We start from the raw sequence: 20,154 nt of genomic DNA, 5'->3' as shown, positions 1-20,154 counted from the left end.
TATGTACAAGAGAAACATTAATAATAACAGGTATATATGGCACATTTTTTTTAAACGACTGTCTTATTTCTAATTCATCACAGCAAAAAAAATCAATGACTTACGACTAGATCATTCACTTGCCTAAGGCAGCGATTGAGTGGAGACTCTGATCGGGTGTCTGCATAGAAAACCCTATTGCGATTTCTCAGACTAGCACTAGGAACATGTAGATTCATCACACTGAGGAGTTCAGATACATTTATTATCTGATTAAATATGTTGAATATAAATAGTACATCATTCAAGCTTCGACGATCCGACAGGGTTGGCATGTCAAAATGTTCTAGTTGAGTCCTATAGGAGATCATAGAGGGAGACTCTTTATTTTTTTTGAAGTAGGTGTACCTAAGAAATTTCTTCTGTATTTTTTCTATCATCTTTGAATGAAATGCTATTTGCGGATTGAAGCATATTTAAGCTTTGACCTGACAAAGGCATTGAATAGAAGAATTCCTAGTTCCCATTTGAAATCCCTGGCGTTTCTAAACACAAAACCAAGCTTTCTGTTTGCATCGCGTACAATATATTCTATGTGATTTCTGAAGTTGAAGTTACTATTAAATATGACTCCAAGTCTTTGATTTGAGCAAGTTTTTCCAGTTTGGGGCCATTTATTGAGTATTCTGTTGGAGTAATAACATTTTTCCGTGAAAAAGACATAACTTTGCATTTACCCTCATTCAGCATCAAGTTGTTCGTCTCACAAAAGATAGTGATAGAATCTCACAGCATACATTCTAATGAGAAGTAGAGAGCATTTGTTAAAACTTTTAAGAAACCATCAAAATGCATTCATGCATAAATTTGCTACTTTACAATATGAACTCTTACCTACATATTCGTCAAATGAAAAAAAAAACCTTGATCCCTGAGTTGCACACCACACGAAAGAATTTTACAGTGTTATAAACAAATAGTATTCAATATCAGCAAAGTACAACCTGTACCTTACTGATACAGTTATAATATTGCTTCAGTTTATTTGCTTATTTCAAGAGTTTTTTGTTTATGATATGGATATGGACAGTAGTATGAGAGAAGATAGACAGGCCAAAGTCAGAACCAGAACACTTGTTTTGTATCTCTCTTTTCAAATATGTAATGTACGGATTTAGTACAGCTACTCAAATTTAGCAATAGACTTGAGAATTCTCCCAACCTGCCCGGTAGAAAATCAGAAAGCTCTTCCTTCGTTTGATAAGCTGTTTAATTGATATATTTTTCATGTACAGCTTGTCAAATATAGGAAAAACTTTCACGGAGGTTGTGAGATTTCTCAAGTCTCTTCCTAGATTTGTCAAGCTGTATTTATTTTTCTCTTGTCATTTATTGTGAATTCTTTTCAATTCATAAGTTAATATTTTGAATAATTCGTAGCCATCCGAAGCATCCGACACGAAAATTCAACTGCCAGGAATGGAAGAAGATATAGACGAACCTCCAGCCAAGCGACTACGTGAAAGGATAAAAGTGGATGTTGATAAGTGATTGTGTATATAATGAGAAGGAAGATGACGTGTAAAGTACGATCTCCGGAATAGATCCGTCTGTGTTTTGTTTTGCAGTCAGTCTCACTTTATATTGAACGTTATCGACTAATATTTCCACCTTTACTGTTTGAACTGTGGTTCAGAAAATTACAGACTCTGTGACAATTTTTTAATCCCAAAATTAGAGTAAGACGGTGATAAAAATGTTTGGGAAAATCAGGATAAGCTCATGTGTAAATATGAAATGTAAATTAATCTTCAATTTTTTCAGTTCCCTGATTGAAGTAGAGGGTAATTTAATTTCTTCTTGTTGGATGGTATATTTATAGTGTTTTATTGTTTCAAAAATTTAATTAATTTCTTTCGGGGCATATTTACCTGATATCCTCACAAATACATCTCGAAAGAATGAAAATGGAAGCTTACAATACTTTAGAATCTTTGCCAAGCCATTCATCTTTTGGTTTAAAATTTCCATATCAAATCACCCCATGAAAATAGCAAAACATTTGGTTTCACATTTCTAATTCAAATGACACCATGAACATATCAAAACTTTTAATTTTTTGACATTTCTGTACAATGTACCTTCTATTTGTTATTTATCTTACTCATTAGGTTAGGTTAAGTTCGAAGTGATTGAGTCTATTAGACCCTCCATTGCAACCCGAGCGGTTTTATCGCGGCTCACTCCAATTTAAACTCCGCCAAATAAATCCAACTGATTAGTTTGTTTGGTGAATAATCTTTCAGGTTCGATGGCGAGACATTGCCAAACATTGAAAACCTGATTCGGGCCGCAGCGGGCCAGATACAAAATATATGCTACGCTGTTATATCTTCCAAACAAATATGGCAAGATGGTATGCTGGATCGATCTTCCGACAGTTTAAGTTAGACAACGTAGTCGAACAAGGATTTGGTGACATTCTTCTTACTAACTTCAATATTCTTTCAATAAGTATGGTCGCCAATGTCAGGAGCATCAGCAGATGACTTTATTTCAAGTTAATAAATAACAAGCCAGACATTTTTTATCTATTTCAGATCTGCAGTAAAATTGTAAATAAAAAGTTTTGTATGATGTTACAAATATAACGAAGGTTGAATTTTTAAATTTTCTGTTCAAAGGCTAAGTCATAACATGCTTCGTATTAAAAAAAAATACTTGCAAGTATTTTTGTAGATTTCAATGAAACATTGTATTTTTAATTGATGTTACATAAAGCATATTTTGATTGGATTTGAAATAATAATTCCAGTGGCATTGCAGCAGTGCCTGATTGATAGTCTATAGGACTATTGGTTTAAGTTTGAAGAAATGTTCATTTATCTGTTTTTGTTTTATGGTTAATGGCCATGCAGGGAATCACTTTCTAAATCTAATTACACCAAAATCAACTATTTGTAATTTCAATTAATTACATCAAGTTTAATCAAAATGTTTGGGAAGATTTTTGAGTGATCAGAAAATAATCGATATTTCTGTTTCTCAGAAAACCAAACAATTTAGCCGTATGTTTATGTCAGTGTTATAATGAAGGTTATTTTTGCGGGCGGTGGTGCAGAGTTTGGTCTCCGTAGAAATGGAGGTTAACTAAGGCGGATGTGTATACATAAAAAAGGGTTTATTATTTACCTTTTATTGAAAAAATACATATTCTAATCAAAATGGATAAGAGTTGAATTATATTATACAAATGATTGTTTTACAGCTATGCGGAACGAAATTGCACGTTCCTTTAAAAACATGCTGAGGTACGTTTTACGTAGAAGTTTTGAGGCGATTTTCTGTTAAAGCCCTGGTTTATATAATCTCGTAAAATATGACAAAAACCAACCCTTTAAATTTACTTCATCATTATTTATGATGCACCCTATATATTGATTAGGTTCCTTTTCATCAGGCAGTAATGCAAAAGTTCAAAGTGAATTAGTAAGGATTGAAACATTTGGTTAATTACATGAAGACTTTTTTTCTATTCTATTTCAAATAATAGATGTTCTATTTGCTTTTTTATGTTTTTTTTTTTTCAATTATTTATATCTGAGGTAGAATGAAAGCATTTTCCTATAATTTAAAGATTGTATTTTATGTGCAAACAACACTGTCAGATTAGCTCAAACACAAGTCACTGAACATGAGGTCTGAGTCTCTTTGAAATAAGTAGTTCTTTTGTTTTTTCCTCTGCTTTGATTCAATTTGAGAGTAAAGCTTGACATTAATTATTTTAGGCTGTCTGACAAGGGAGAAATTATATTCAAGATTCAGTGATTTTTTTAACCACTTTGCATATGTACATTTAGTCTTTAGTAGAAATAATACTATTGTATTTTACATTGAGCTTGTTTCAATTGAGTCCCATGTGAGAGTTTCTCAAATTCCTAAAAAGAAATTAGATTTAGAGTCCATTCAAGAAGTTATTTTTATATGCTGGGTGATTTTTCATAGATTTGCAGCGCTTGACCGGTTCTGCTTTATTTATTGTTTCCATCATTAAGATTGAATGTGTTTTTTGTATTAAGAATGCTGGACGGTTTTTTATTCCAATGTATAATTTTCAAAATGGAGCATAATTTTTTTTATATCAACGGCAAGTTGTTCTAATTGAAATATAATTTTGTGAAAACTATTTATAAATAGATATGTGCCTGTCTTTGCTAAAAATTTATTTCTACTTTATTTTAAACAAAAATTCTACAATCATCATTGTGGAGACCTGTTTTATCCAATCATTTTTGACCACCTAATGTTATGAGACAGTACGATGGTTGTTTAGTTTTTCGTACACATTTTCTACTAAGTAAAGATATTGTACAAAAGTATATTACTTTAATAAACAATTATCAACTGAAAGTGTTTGTTTTTGAACCATAATTTTTGTTTCAGTAGCATGGCAATGTACGCAAATAAATTTTATATATCCAAAAAAGGATTTTCTAAATCAACTTTTAAAATATAATTGATGAAGTTAATGGCCGATATTGTATTGTGTGGATTGAAAAATTGTGAATTATGGAATTCGTGGATGCCTACAATTTACCATTATTTCAAAAACTATAATATCAAAAGGTGTTATGAGAAATTCACAAGTTTTTATGTTGAACATTTCTATAAAGATATAGAAATGTAACGAAATCATATCAAAGCGATAAAAAAATGAAACCAAAAAATTAGAAGAATTGTGATTGAATATGAATCGCACCTATTAGATCACAGTCATGTTTTCTAAGAGAATGTTATCGTTAAATGTTTTATTTGTATTTTCATATTAACACTTTGGATACCAGATTCCCAAATGACAACTCCAGGAATCTGTTACAATTCAGTAATAGATATAACACACTATAGAAAAAATTTAACAAAAACAATTTTGACTATCCCATTTTGGTAAAAGACAATGTACCAACTTTTATAAAAAATAATTTTTTTTGAAAAATCAATAATGAAAAAGTTTTTGTTCCATATGGTACCGAACTTTGTGGTATGTACTGTATATTATTTTTTTTACAATCTGTTATAAATTCACATGCGTTAGAAAATTATTTCTACTAATATTTCCATAATTTCAATTATTCCAAATGAGGCAGAAGCTGTTGTTCATTGAAGTTAATGGTAATAATGATATGTATCAGTGGTACTATCTTTATTCGGGTTTGAAGGCCGTCGTAGTTTGGAACTGCATCCTAACGTTTCGGCAGCACGAGTGGCTGGCTTCTTCAGAGGTTTATTCATTTTGATGATTTGCCGAAAAAAGCTCTGAAGAAGCCAGCCACTCATGCTGGCGAAACATTAGGATGCAGTTCCAATTATATGAATATTCATATTGAACAAGTCACTTTTTGAGAAGAAAATCAGAGTGTTTTGTCAATCTTTTTTGGGGGCATTTCACCTTCCACAATCTGAAAAAAATTATAATGGAGAACTTTACACGGGTATAGAAAAAGCAAACTTTTCAGTTCATCCCGATAACTTACTTCTCTACATCTGTATAAAGTTCTGCATTATACATTTTTTTTCCAGATTCATATCCAAGAAACTACTCCAATTGAAACAATTGAGCTGGTTGAGCATCTTTAGATTTACTTACTATTTGTCTACCTCAAAATTATTTCCAATTCAATGACAAGTTTATTCGTGCAACGAACAGCTCCCATCAATAAAATTCACCACTGAAAAAAATTCTGTTTAAAATCTGGTTTTCTGTTAACTGGCTGTCGCACCCCTAAAAATGACAATAATAAACATATATAATTCCTTGACACATCGATATCAGCATCAAGTGAAAGCATTCAGTAATATGGAGAAGCTGGATATTTTCGACTCCATTCTCTGAAAAAAAACTATAAGTAAATGCCATCAACCAAGTATCTCCAACTTCAAATAATGATAGTAAAGTCATAGGACATACTTTGGTGAAACCACCAATGACATCGCTCGTTTTTTGAAAAAGAAAAAGTTGACTTACAGAACAAAAAATAATTTAAACAAATGCATTGAAAATAATAAATAAAATCTTCTTTATAATTTTTTGGCGATTTTTTTTGTATTTCTATTTCGCATCAAAGTTAATATCCTGTAGAAATACTTCATTTGGCAGAACGTTTGCCTGGTCAACTAGTATCGAGGACAGATACATACACACTAGAAAATACATATTTTGAAATAAAATCTCGAAATATTCATCTCTTTCAACTAACTACATCGTGGGTTCTGGTAAATGCCTGCTGGAAAACAATTACTTACTCCGGCTAATACCACGTTGGACATTGAATTATTAGGCGGGGAGGTAGTTGTTTTCCGGCAGTCATATACCAGAACCTACGCTATAGGTAATTGGGAGAGATGAATATTTTAAGATTTTATTTCGAAATATTTATTTTCTACTAAGAATATACGAAAACATAAATTTGAAGGAGAAGCTCTTACTAGTTTACGATTCCTAATTCTACAGCATTTATTTGAAAATATTTAAAGGGTGACCTAGTAAAGTGGGGCACAACTATAACTATTTCATTTATTAATGGTTTCATTGATGTTTTGATGAAATATTTGTGATGGCGCTCTATTTCATGATAAATTTATACACTTCGAAACGTCCTCTGCTCTCTAAATCCAGTAAGATCACAAAAAATAATATTTATTATTTGTTTCAGTATTACTGGACGTAAATATGTTTAATGTTGCAATCATATGTTCATAAGAGATCTAAAATGCCGAAAATGATAAAATGACTAATAGCTAATCCAAGCCCTTAAGATTTTTTTTTACCTGCTTTCAAATTCCACTTTGATTTCATTATTCTATTATTTTAACACACAATGGATTATCTTATTTGTAGAATATAAATTTTTACTGTTAAATCATAAAATAGTAATCATGCATTTCACAATTACTCAATGGTGGAAATGAGTGATACATGATAACATCTCAGATTAGTACAATAACACCACAATATAAAAGTAAGGACGGGCTCTAATTTGAAGATATTCAACTACATTGAACAGCGAAACAAAGATGTGGGGGATTGTGCTTTTGGAGGTGAGTAGTTTTACAGCAATATTACTTTTCAGTATCTTTGAAAATATATATGAAGCAATCATGATATAAAAAATATATTTAAACTTTGTCTTCCCAGGTGGGGTACAGCTGTACCCCATATACATATTTTTTGTTATAATTTTAAAATTAGCGCCCGTCCTGTTTGGCTAATTTTATTTTGTGTCGTTTGGGGTATTGCAAATAGTATACGGTTCATGAAATCCGCAACGATTTGTCAAATTAATAATAAATGAATTATATTCGGCTTGGGGTACATTCGTATCCCGCGTGGGAATCTGTGACATCTGTTTTATTGGTGGATTTGCAAAGTTATTACGCGCATGTCGCATTTCTAAAAATAGAACATCACAAAAATGACTAAGTCTTTGTGATACTTTGCGAAAAAATAAAGCATGTATTCCTAACGAGTTGCTACCGAAATCGTTCAAGCCCGTATATTCCAGCATGTTTGCTTTTACAAAAGACCATACTATGGTTTCTTATGTTCCCAATAAAGGCAAATCGGTTATTCTACTATCAACCGAACATCATGATGATGCTGTTGCTGATAAAACATTAAAAAACAAGCCAGATATTATACTGCATTATAATAATACAAAAGGTGCAGTAGATACTACAGATAAGATGGTAAAACAATAGGTACTCTGCTCGAAGAATATGCAACCGTTGGCCAATGGCCGTGTTTGGCCAAATATTGGGTATTTCTGGCCTTAACGCTTACATCTTATGGGGTATCAAGTACCCGGAAACAACAAGATGAAAAGACGATAGACGTTACTTTTTACTAGATCTAGGAGAAGCTTTAGTAAAAGAAAATATTATCAGGCGATATAATGAGGGAGTACGATTAGGTAAGACATTGAAGCAGTACATGCAAGATGTCGTACCAGAGTTGGCGCCGGTCAAGATGCAAATAGAAGCAGCCTATGAAAGACCTTCAAGTGGACGTTGCTATTTATATTGTCGAAATAAAGATCGTAAATCAAGGCAATTTTGCAAACAATGCAAAAGTTTTGTATGCGCAGAACATTATGTCAAGAAAGTAATTTGCATCCAATGTCAAAAAATTTCAGACTAGTTTTCGGTCCAAGAATGTGTTTTTTATTTTTATTTTGTTTAATTTTAATGACAAACATTACATTTATGTTCGATATACTTTTTAATGTAACAAAATTGTGTAAATTTGAGATGTTAATTAATTTTCTTATAGTAAAAATTAAATACACCAATTTGTTTCTCTGGAATACAAATGGACCCCACATGGGACTTCACTTAATTTTACCGACGTGGGAAGACGAAGGTTAATAGCTAAGAAAGCAAGTAGGTAATTTTATTCAACTCTGGTTGAATTTCCGATGGAAACGCTTCATAATATTCATGAAAATTTCATAACAAATTAAAATGTTATAGTAGCCTTACATAGGTACCAAGTACTTGAATTATATCACCTGAAATAATTCATCACACATACCCAAAATAATATTTATAATAATAATTTTGGTCGAACTAAACTTCTGACTAATGCTTCAAAATTGATAGGAAAATTGCACTGGATGCAGAAGTTAGTCAAAAAACAAAGCCTCAAATTTACGTACAGACTAATATACCCCCAGATCAAACAATCAGAAATCAATAAATTTGAAACGTTAACGTACCTATTTTGGTAAAAGAACAGAGACTATTGCGAGATTTTTCAGAAAAAACAATATGGAAGCGGCATTCAGGTCACATGCCAGGTTAACTAATTTCCATTTTAATGCCAAAGATAAAGTGGACAAGATGGAGAAATCTGGAGTTTATAAGCTCAAGTGTCCAGAATGTATTAGTATTTATATTGAACAATGTGGCCGAAATTTCTCAAAACGGTATGCTGAACATGAAAGGTCCTTCAGGCTGGGTAAAAATGATTCGACATTTTCTTCGGAATGCAACCACAAGTTCCAGAATCTAAACGATACGGAAATTTAGCACTATGAAGGCAAGGATTGGAAACTCAATTATTAAGAAACCTGGGAAATTCATAAAGGACCAAATTGATCTTGTCTAGGTACTCGCTGGTTTTCAAATTAGCGAGCCCACATCGTCATAGGTAAACAATATTCAGGTAATAAAGTCATTAAGAATCGTCTGTCATTACCTGCTGTGGTTATATAGGTTGTAAATTGTTAAGTATTTCAGTTTATTGTATTCGTTTGAAAATGTCTATACAAGACGAAACTGCAATAACGTTAGTTACAAATGAAAGTGGTAGAAAACATAGGAATAAGTTTTAATTCTCATTTTTCGTGATGATCTCTACCACCTAGTAACGGCTTGATCCATAAATTTATTGAAATAAAAGGTGCTTGCAACGAAATTACCCCAGAAACATTAAATAATTTGAGAAATCAATTTGTAAACAGAATACCTACATTCTTATCTGGAAGTGAATGGAGAACATTTTGAACATTCATCTGTATACACTGAGGTTGGTTTTGAATAAATTTTTCAATAAAATTATGATATTGACGTTTCTAGATTCCTGAAAAATATAAAACTGCTTATTGCTTAGGAACGGCCGACCCTCTTTCAAAAAATAAATAAATTTTAGATAGATCATTGAAAAACATTTTAAACTAGATATCACAAGACTCCCTTTTGAGAAACAAGTCAATAGTATTAGGAGTGATACCATACCATTTTGGAAAGTATTGATATTTATACTTCTTTACCTTGATATCTTGCTCATTCAACAATTAAGATCAAACGGGGGCTTTTTCATGTCTGCTCTGTAAAAAATGTTCTTGAAAATATAGACAATTATCAAGATTATTTAGGAATATCTGGTTCATTGCAAATTTATAATGAATTTAACAAATCTTGGAAATTCTATGGAAGGCTCTTTGGGTTTCTTTATATCGTTGCTGACCACTGGTATAGGCAATTTTTTCTCTCTTCAACAAACTTTGTATCATTCACAGTACTAAATGAGATAAAGAGATGACTAATCTATCAGTCTTCACCCATTTTACATATAGAAATGTTCTTATAGAGGTTTTATAATTCATACATTTCTAGGTTTTGGCGGTTTCTTTTGCCGGAAATGAAGCTTTTAAAATTTACACCGAAGGAAATTTGAACTGTCAAAATTCAGAGGTACAGTGTATTACTAATACATCATACACAACTTGTGCCACCGTAGAATCGTTCACAATACTTCTCAATACCCGAATAACATGTCCTGATGGTTACATTTGTAATGATTCAACTTCAACTCCGTAAGTAAAAATATTCTCTCTTCCTGTAATAAATACTTGATAAGTTCATAAAAATGAAAATATTTGAAAAATATCGAACAGGTCTATACTCAGGCCAAATTCTTAGTATTGTCACACCATTTATACTCTGTCCATCTAAGCAACAGAGTGCTCCAAAACATTATTATGCATAGTGCACGTGATCCCCCAGGCAAGGCTGCTTGTACAGAGTCGCATTAAGGAAGAACCGATTTTTTTTTAATAATATGCGGCTGAGTATAGGAATTTTTTTTTAGGTGGAGTGTAGGGACACAATACAGCAGTTTCTTCGGCCGTATCAGTATTTAACATTTTAAAAGTTTAAAATACCGTATATTATGTACACACTTCAAGCGTTAAAACGCAACTGTCCACTCCAACACTGTAGCCAGCCGATTGCAGTTGAATCTGATTGGCCAGCGTTAAGGAGCCTTGTTTATTTTTCCCAATAGATGCAAATGTGCGTAATGATCATGCTTTGATCACGTATCTATCTTTGTTTGGGTCACTTTGTTTGTTGGATGAATATAGTTTAGGTCTAGTGCATGTACAAAAATAAGTACTCTCTGATCAATCTTTCACTTAAGCAGTCGGCTAGAAGTTTATCTATTTTCCCTTGTTCATTCGATACCAAATCATTTTTCGATAAAAAAGCAAGGAGATTATGCGATGTTGCTGCTGGAACCAACGGAACGTGCGCTATTTTTAGAGGGTCACTCTTTTCAATATTCTCTCCCCTCCCCTTAATGTATCTCCCTTATTTATAATTTTGATTAAAAGCTGAAAATAGGGCTCCTCTCGCCCGTTTTACCACAAAGGCGACGCCGCTGAAGATAACGTATCACCGAAAATAAGTATATTACAATGTTAAATGTTTGTTTAAAATAAAAAAAAATATACTCCATTTAAAACACTTCAAGAGAAAAGGCCCCGTTGAAAAAAAGTTTTATCCTTATTTTTGATGAAATTATGCTTTCGTTTTATATATGTGGATCTCTGCACTCACAAATAGTTGAATAAGAGTTTAAATAATGAACTTGAAAAATTTCGCCTCGTGGAGCTATTATTATATATATACTTGAGAAGATCATGGGGCAAAAGATTATGAAATTTTTTTATTTTGTTCATTATATTTTTTAAGCGTAAAAAAGTTTTCCAATGAATTAATCTCGGTTGCAATTTTTTACGGTATATTAACAAATATTTTATAAACAAATAGAGAAATTTAATGGCAAATAAAAAAAATCTCATCTTCTTGTGATAAATAAATAATGATTAAAAAAAAATTTCAATTGTTGATAACGTTTTTTTTTTCTATACTTTGAATAATATATTAAGAAAGCATTTTTCTTCAAAAACTCATTATTTGAGTTTCTCAACACAGATACATTTTTTATCCATAATTCAATTGTTTATTAACAAAAAAATGTTACAAACAATACTTTATTTTTCCTGGATTATTTTGTTTATAACAATCATAATTTTTTATGCACTGTAAAATCATCAGAATACATATTTTTAGGAGCTTTGTCTTTATTTTTTTGAACTTGTTGAAGTAAAATCTATTGAATTTTATTAAAATCGATTGTAGTAGATATGTGCTCAATTGATTTGTGAAGATGTCAGTCACATATTAATTTCACGTCTCAAAAATACAAGGCATGAAAAAGTCACCAGCAATTTTTTTAAAATAACGAAATTTTGAGTTTGAACACGGAATTCTACGAAATTATTAATGGATTCTACATTCAACAAAACTCCGAGTTTTGTTTTTTAGTTTTACCATTGTCTCAATATTGCTGGGAAAAATTTTTTGCGACATGCTCAAATGGGAGCATATTTACTATAGTTTCCCAAAGATTCCAATTGGAAAAGTGTTGCTCTGTTCCATAACCAATAACCAAAGAAACCAAAAAGAATTTTTTGTAATTTTTCAGTGTTTTTTTCCAAGATTGTGAAAAACGTATGGGGAGAGATGACGAAACCTTGGGTTTTTTTCTCTTTAACCGTTCCGAATAGACACCACTCTAACGACTGTATTATTAGGATCAGCAGAGTATTTAAATAGAGTATTTACTTCTCAATGAAGTAACGAACAAATATTGAACTAGGAAAAATTGACAAATTCATCAACTATTATTTAATATATAACAATGTTTTACAATAAATATATCCTTCTGGTTAAGTAGAATTCAACCTTCGGAAGCATCAGGGTCACGAGTTGAAGTAATCATTAACAAGTTTAATTTCTTTTTCAGGTGTGTTTTACCAAACTCACAAAAAAACGAAACAGGTACGTATCAACTTTTTTGCTACTGCTTAGGAAGCGTTTGAGTTGCCCATTTCTTCCAAGTCTCCGGAAAATACTAGGAATTCATTGGCTTATTAAATTTTTATTTTCATCTTGTGAGGTTACCAATTTCAACAATCTAATTTGTACAGGTCATTTATTGGATGTTTGTCATATTCTTCTGACATTTAAGTTGTCCATAAAGTGCTCGTTTCCTCTAATCGAGTACCTGTCATCCGCATAAAACACTTTCATTATAGGTACATCACAATTTTGTAATTATTTTAAACCGCTCCCATGCTACATTGAAGCAATCTTCAGTTAAATTCCCAGATGGCCTTTTTATGAAAGTTTTACTGTGTGTTTTGGCAAGTATATTTTTTCAGTATTCTTCATGAATGTAATTGATTGATCTTTTTGATCCGTTTCCGTACCGAAGGCTTTGGAACCTCCACATCTCTTCAAAGCTTACATTTGGAGTTAATAGTATGTGTCTAGCATACTCATCATTAGCTTTACGTTTCTTTTGATACTTCCTCGATGTCCTAAAATCCAGTATAGAGCCAGTCTACTTCTGCCTGTCAGCTTCTTCAGTTCTTCACTTCACTCTGAGATGAGTTTCACTGTTACTTTTGAGTTAATCAAATCCTCGATTGTAGCCTGACTGTATGTACGCTATCAACTCATTGCGAGAACTCAAATTAATATTCTTTGCACATTGCAAAATTTGAAAGACATTGTCCGGAAGGCATGTATATTAGTATATTATAAGTATATTAGCTGTAATGCAAATTTATGTTTATTCGAAAAGTTTGCGTGGAAAGTGTCGATATGGTTCGTAAACATCTTTCATGTTTGTACTTTCACATATATCTATATTTATGTTTGTTTTACTCGATTTCCTGTGACTCAATTTTACTAGTATGAATTGGTCTCTCATGCCTTCCCCATTATTATAACATGTGAAAGGGAAACATTTAAGAGTGTCTTCAACAGTGGTATTTTCATTACTCGTATATTATTCCCAAGCAAGCAACTTTTTGCACCTCACCTAGTCTTTTGAAAGGGTTCATCTGTTTCATCTTTACCCACCAGACCATATGCTACCATAGGTTTGATCACTATTGTGCAGAGACCAATTTATTGTCTGGTTTTAACCTCGTGTCTTTCCGAAAGTGCAGTTGGCCAGCTTCAATCCCACCTTCGCCTTTCTCTTAACTCTTTTTAGACGTTGGTTATAGGTTAAAAATGGAATCTTCTAATATTACTCCCAGATATTCGGCCTCTCCGACAGAAACATTTTTTTAATTCCAAGTTTCAGTAGTCATAATCTTACTGCCTTGGTACTCTTATTGGATTGCTACTACAGACGATTTTTTCGGGTTTCTCGGATCCTTTCATTTTATTATTCAAGGCCTCGCAATATTTTTTTTCCAGGACTAGGATTACTAAGTCATATGCATAGCCCAGTTCTTAGTATTTCCATTTCCAAATCCCAAATTTGTTTTCTCATAAACCTAGGATTCTTGTAAAATAGCAATATCGTGAGGATCGATGAAGCTCCCTTACTATATTGTAGGTTTATTTTTACAACTCTAAATATCAGTGTCGATACTAAGATCCTCCAGGACTCTGAAGGTGAGCTCATCTTATAGCAGGTTTTGAACATACTCCCCTAAAAGACTCTGAAATATCTTTTGTGTATAAAAAAGACCAAGATTTTACCATTATTTTTTCTTTTCTTATAATGACGAGCCAATTTTCCTCTCCAATAACAGAGTTATGCTAATTGAGTACTGTTTTGCTATATTCTGGAAGATTGTCTTTAACGATACCTGATAAAACCCGGAGACTATTTAGATGGGGTTTCACAGGTGTTCCCACATGAGCATGCACCAACTCATACATAGGTATCTACATAATTTAAAAGATGAGAAATAGTATTAGGCCAAAAATTAACATCGTATATGTTCTATTGAATGAGAATAGCAATGTACAATAATTTGAAAACAGTTCTATGTGATCTCCGGAAGTAAATTATTATCCGCCAAGATATTATATATGGGCTGTTTTAATTATCTGAATATGTGAAATAGTTTCAGATCTTCGGCGAATTTAAAAAAATAGTTTTAGATTGAATAACAAATAATTTTACCAAAATATTCGAATTTTTAATCTTCACTCCTTTCGATTCAGATGACAACAGTGTAACTAGTACAACCAATACAATTAGTACAATCAGTACAACCAGTACAAACAGTGCAATCAGTACAACGACCCCAGAGCCTGGTAAGTACAGAAAGCTCATCATGAATAACTACAATATTAGTCCATAAGAAGTTGTTGAAAAGGTAGGATTGGATTTTCTGGCGTAAAATGAATTCAACGAAAACACTTTTATCACACACCAAAACTTTTTCACATACACTTTTTCTTGATGCAAAAGAGTGCATATATAATAGTAAGTACCCTCGTTCAGATGCAAGAAACAAAAAGTGATATTGAGAACATAAAACTGAATAGAGAATGTATATGAATGCAAAACGAACACATATCTTCACAGCTGATTCATTTCACGACAAAATTAGAAATGGTTTATTCAAATATACGTACCTACAATCGATAAAATATGAAAATAAGCTAACCGGGAATTTCCAAATTTGACCGTTGTTTTAACAAGAAATCCAGAAGCTATATAATCCATATGTTTTTGATTGTCGAAAAGCTGTAAACCGAGTACGATGAAGGTTTCTGGATTCACATCCGAAGTTTAAAAACAAAAATTGTTTATATAATTGTCTAATTAAACATAGTTTTTATCTGAGATTTCAAATATATTATGCTGTGTCTCTAACTCATGCATCTGTATCTAACCATAAATATCCTACAAGCAGCGGCGAATCTATAAACCATTGTTTTTTGTTTTATTTACCCATTTTTTATATTTTCATACTCTACAGGCATTTACTTTGTATATGTTCTACTTCTTGGAGCATGTATCTGATCAAACAGGAATTTAAAAAATATGTTATACTTTTGACATGTTATTAATGAAAGGCAGATAACCTCTTTTCAATTTTTAGTAACCAGACCATCGGGTCCTCCAAATTGCAAAGCCGATGGATTATGGCCTGCTCCAGAATGTAATCAGTTTTATGAATGTATAAAGAAGACAGGCTTCTTTGCCTGGGGTTATCGAACTGAACTTAGAACTTGCAGCGAAGGAAATAATTTTGATAGTGCATCTCTTACCTGTGTTCCAGCTTCCCAGAGTGACTGCTCTTGAAATATAGAAGAGAATACACTTTTCATCCATAATCAAATGATATAAATATATTTTCTTATATATATATATATATATATATATATATACCTACTTCAATAAAATGTGATATTTCACCTTGAGAATTTTTCATTTGGGATGAAGGTGGAAACTTTGAAAGGAGTTACTTGAAAAAAAAATTATACCAGTTTCCACATTTGAAAAAATTGTTATTTAATTATATTCGGTAATTCAGTGAATGGCCAGAATTCTCAAATCTATTTCTAAACATTCTAAAAGATCGAGTTCCAAACTTTTCTCTTCCAAATGTAACACGTCATAGTCGTGATTGAACTCATGTCCTTCTGCCAAAAGATGGTTTGCAAATGTGGAATTGGTCTTTCCATTCAAGAAACTACTTCTATTATCTTTAATTCTTTGGGAAAACGTTCTCTCCGTTTTGGAAACACATAAGAGTGTCAAATATAACCTGGAGAAAACATTTTTCTCACATCAGAACAAAAACACTAGGTATCTCCTAACGCGTGTTTCAGTAACCAAATTGGCATCATCAGGAGATACTAACAACTAAGTTCCTACAGTTCATTACTTCAGGTAATAGTCATAAAATCGGTTTTCAATAAATGTATTAAGTTGAACAATATATTGATTCCTTATTCATTTGTCAGTGACCAATTTGTTATCACAATCCTCACAGATTATTTTGTAAATCCCAGACTTTTCTCTCCATCACCCTGAAATTGCTCAAAACTTGTTGCAGTGTACAAGCAGTTCTGAAAGCCACTTATATATCTGATTCTTAAAAAAACTCAATTGGCATATTTTGGCTCATAACTATAATCTTTTAAAGTTAACATGTTTTTGAAAACTGAAGGAATCACGAAGACACTGTCTAAATTCTCGCTTCTTTATAAACTCATTGACTATGTGAAAAGGATACTCCTAACTCTCAGCTTTTTCTTTGCTAACTTAATCCTCGACCTCGTACCTTTCTTCACTTGGGAGGAATGTGACCAGCTTATAAAAAAATGTCTCACTGTTTTTTGTTGTGGACAATGGTAGAAGTTAAAGAGTATCCTTTCTGTAAATGAATATAAGAGTGGTTTTCCAAACTGCTTGTTCACTCCAACATATGTTGGACACCCTAAAAGACAAGGCGATGAAAAAAGTCAGATATTTACGAAATAAGCTGTGGGAATTGCAACAAAAGTATATTGGACAAACTAGGCGAACTACAATAAAACATTTAAAGGAACATGCTTCATATGTTCGGTTAGTACACCTGTACACCAAAAAGTTTAGAGTCGCTCAAAATGCCTTAGGGAACAGCCACAGAATAAGTGAAAAACATTAGAAATTGTTAAGGCCTGTACATAATAACAGGTGTTTAGACGCCTTTGATAGTTCATAAATCAATACATTTGGAATGAGATTTATGAACAGTAATAAAGGTCCCACTCCAAACAGTCAATTGTTCATCCTCTTACATAATAAATAGAAACCAGATAAATATCAGTTACATAACAATTAATCACTAACAAATTTTTACTAGAAAAAAACAATACTTGGAATTCATTTATAGAGGTTTATTTAGTGACAGCATTTACTACTGATGATGCTAACTTAATTAGCGAAACATGTATCAAGAAAATGTTTTTGTTCTGGTGTCATACTATTTACATTACTGGAATCCAATTGTGGTTTAAATATACCTTAATTAAAATGGAGTTGAAACTGCTATGCAAGTTGATTTCGATCATGAAAATCTGTCTCTTTTTCTGTTAACCAGCTGACGCCCTCTACGACCAACAACTCTCAAAAGTCGAACCTTGTATGAGCTGAGGACTAACAAGATCTTACCTTTTAAAGTGTGATCCCCAACACAGGTTGGAAGATATGAAGTGAAAATTGATCGTCCGACATTGCGATTCGAACCACTGGTTCACACAGCCATCGATCGAGTGAGTGAAGGAAACCACCCACGTCAACCCATCAGGCTACCTTCACATCATTCATATAAATGATAAATAATGATAATTCAGAATATTAACTTCTATCATTTAGTTTTAGAATTTATAAACGTCGGGAAGCAATTTTTTCGAGACTTCTGCAGGTATTCAACTTCTCCACACAGAAGTGTTCATTCTTTAAAGGCATTCAACGTTAGATATAGTTGAAATTTAAGAAAAAAGAAATAAGTGTCAAATAATTTTATTAAATCTGAATAAATACAAAATATTGAAGTATTGCCATTACTTCACACCTGGAAATTTCTTTAATAACACATTGATTTGCTTATGAGACATTGACTTTTCACCTGGTGTAAGAACACCCTTGGCTTCCTTCTCCTGTTTCATCTTTTTAGTTCCTAAATGACTATAGTAGCATTTCTGGAAAGTTTCAATTTCCTTTGGACATGCTGACTGATTGAATTCATTTTCTTTAAAACATGAGAACATAAGAGACATTTCGTAGACGCAACATGCCTCCGATGTTTTCGTTCCTTTGCCAGATACACCTGGTTTTAATTTGAGGGGCAAAATTGATTTGAATGGTACTGGTTCAGTTGGAACCGGACGGGCAACATATAAACTACTAAATATTCTCATTTTATATGTCGCACTGGTAACTGGTATATTTCCCTGGAATTAATGATTTACATAAGACAAGATCATTTATATGAGCATTTCTAAAAATATTTACCTTCAGAAATTAATTTTATAACCTAATTTTAATTATTGAAAATGAAATAATGAAACAGATGAAAGGTAGAGTTCTCTCTATGCAGTATTGTCAACCCAATAAAGTGGAGAGTCTCGCCACAGTTGCAACTTCGCTCTCTTGTTAAGGAGCAAATAAGGGCCACCATAGGTGAATATGTCAGAGAGCACTAAATGATGAAAAGTTAAGATGAAATTCAATTCAAAGAGCTATTTGAGTGCATGAGAGATGGATGTTTGATTTTGGCTTGTTTTAAGAAGTCAAAGTTCGTTTTGCGGGGTTTTGACAAATAAATTATGTGTTGATTACATGCCCCATAACTACTCAGGCTATTTTTGATCTGTGAGTAACTACGACGACAAATTTCCGAATGATAAATAAGCCGATAAGTCAAATGGCTCATCGAGTGCAAGAAACATTCTACTAGCAGGGAAATCTATCTAACAGGAATAAAATTCCATGAAAAATGTAGTTGATAAAATATAAAATATATGATGAGTTTGAAAAAGAAATAATATTTGAAAAATTAGACAAGAAGTGAACAATGAGTATGAAATTTCAAAAAATATAAAAAAATAAGAAGACTGATTTGTAAAGAAAATAAATTATTGTGACCTGAAATGAAAAGGAATAACTGAATGGATCAAATAATAAGTTTGGACCAACAATAAAACTGAAGGTAAACCAGTTATCAACCAAAGGGAATTATGGATACTTACAATCGAAACGTCGTGAAGTAATTTAATTTGAAATATTCATTTTTATTTTTTTGCATTTTCAAATAGTTCCTCTTCAACTAGCTCATCGGAATATTTCGATCCTAGTTTTTATAATATTTTCAACCTTTTATTCATACATTTTTTATTTCCCATTCCCTCATAAATTTCAAAAATGGTAATACGGGTAATACATATAACATTCACTATCATTTATTTTACGACACAAGAGAAATCAGCTCTAAATAGGATGCAGTACTTGTTACATTATCATTTGATATCTTCCGCTCTAGTATCGCGGATCTGTAAAAGATTTATAAGCTCTCTCAAATAAATTTATTATGAAATCATTATATATGATAAAACTGATGCATGATACACTATGAATTTTTGAAATTGGATCATATTTCACGAAATTTCAACCGCCCATCACATTACAGATGCCTCGGGGAACTTTTCATGACATTTTTCAAATTAAGAACTATGCATGAAAAATCTCCATTATATAACTTTGGATCAAATTTTTTGCTCCATTTTGTAAAGTCATAAAATCTTTAAAAGTTATTGGCGAAGAAGTTTTGTTCTTCATTGATAAATAATTTATTTCAGAGGTACCGATATAATCTAAGGTGACACTTGAAGGTATACACAATTAAATGTAAACCTAGCCAAACTTCCAATGAAATGAAATATAGAAAAAATGTACTGAAAAAAACTTTATGAAAAGTAATTTTTAAATTTTTCAGACACCTTGAATATAATTTTGATTTTCAC

General features: G+C 32.0%; 2 protein-coding genes across 2 annotated transcripts in view; both read left to right on the top strand.

The window, feature by feature from the left end:
* Positions 1-4,389, top strand: part of pds5 (cohesin associated factor B pds5) — a 36,710-nt gene extending 32,321 nt beyond the window's left edge. The window contains exon 7 of the mRNA XM_074180584.1: positions 1,420-4,389. Within this exon, the coding sequence (XP_074036685.1) occupies positions 1,420-1,530 (111 nt within the window). The 3' untranslated portion in view covers positions 1,531-4,389. The remainder of the gene's footprint in view (positions 1-1,419) is intronic.
* A 2,528-nt stretch (positions 4,390-6,917) lies between these two features.
* LOC111504378 (uncharacterized) lies at positions 6,918-18,471 on the top strand. The gene is made up of 5 exons (XM_023158919.2): positions 6,918-7,074; positions 10,153-10,352; positions 12,629-12,663; positions 14,857-14,949; positions 15,744-18,471. Exons 1-5 carry the CDS (start codon positions 7,051-7,053, stop codon positions 15,944-15,946), a joined length of 555 nt encoding a protein of 184 aa, XP_023014687.2. The 5' UTR covers positions 6,918-7,050; the 3' UTR covers positions 15,947-18,471.
* The last annotated feature ends 1,683 nt before the right edge of the window (positions 18,472-20,154 follow it).

This window comes from Leptinotarsa decemlineata, unplaced genomic scaffold (assembly GCF_025532065.1).
Source record: "Leptinotarsa decemlineata unplaced genomic scaffold, Ldec_3_MD MMD2_tig00026299_RagTag_RagTag, whole genome shotgun sequence".
NCBI lineage: Eukaryota > Metazoa > Arthropoda > Insecta > Coleoptera > Chrysomelidae > Leptinotarsa > Leptinotarsa decemlineata.
The sequence above is the reverse complement of the archived record's forward strand: the minus strand, read 5'-3'. Positions and strand labels throughout refer to the sequence as shown.

What these genes read in the sequence shown, in the direction of transcription:
- LOC111504378 (XM_023158919.2), top strand. Translation starts at nt 7,051, where the DNA reads ATGTGGGGGATTGTGCTTTTGGAG. An exon ending in GGGGGATTGTGCTTTTGGAG is followed by an intron (nt 7,075 to 10,152) that starts GTGAGTAGTTTT and finishes ATACATTTCTAG; the next exon opens with GTTTTGGCGGTTTCTTTTGC. An exon ending in CTCACAAAAAAACGAAACAG is followed by an intron (nt 12,664 to 14,856) that starts GTACGTATCAAC and finishes CTTTCGATTCAG; the next exon opens with ATGACAACAGTGTAACTAGT.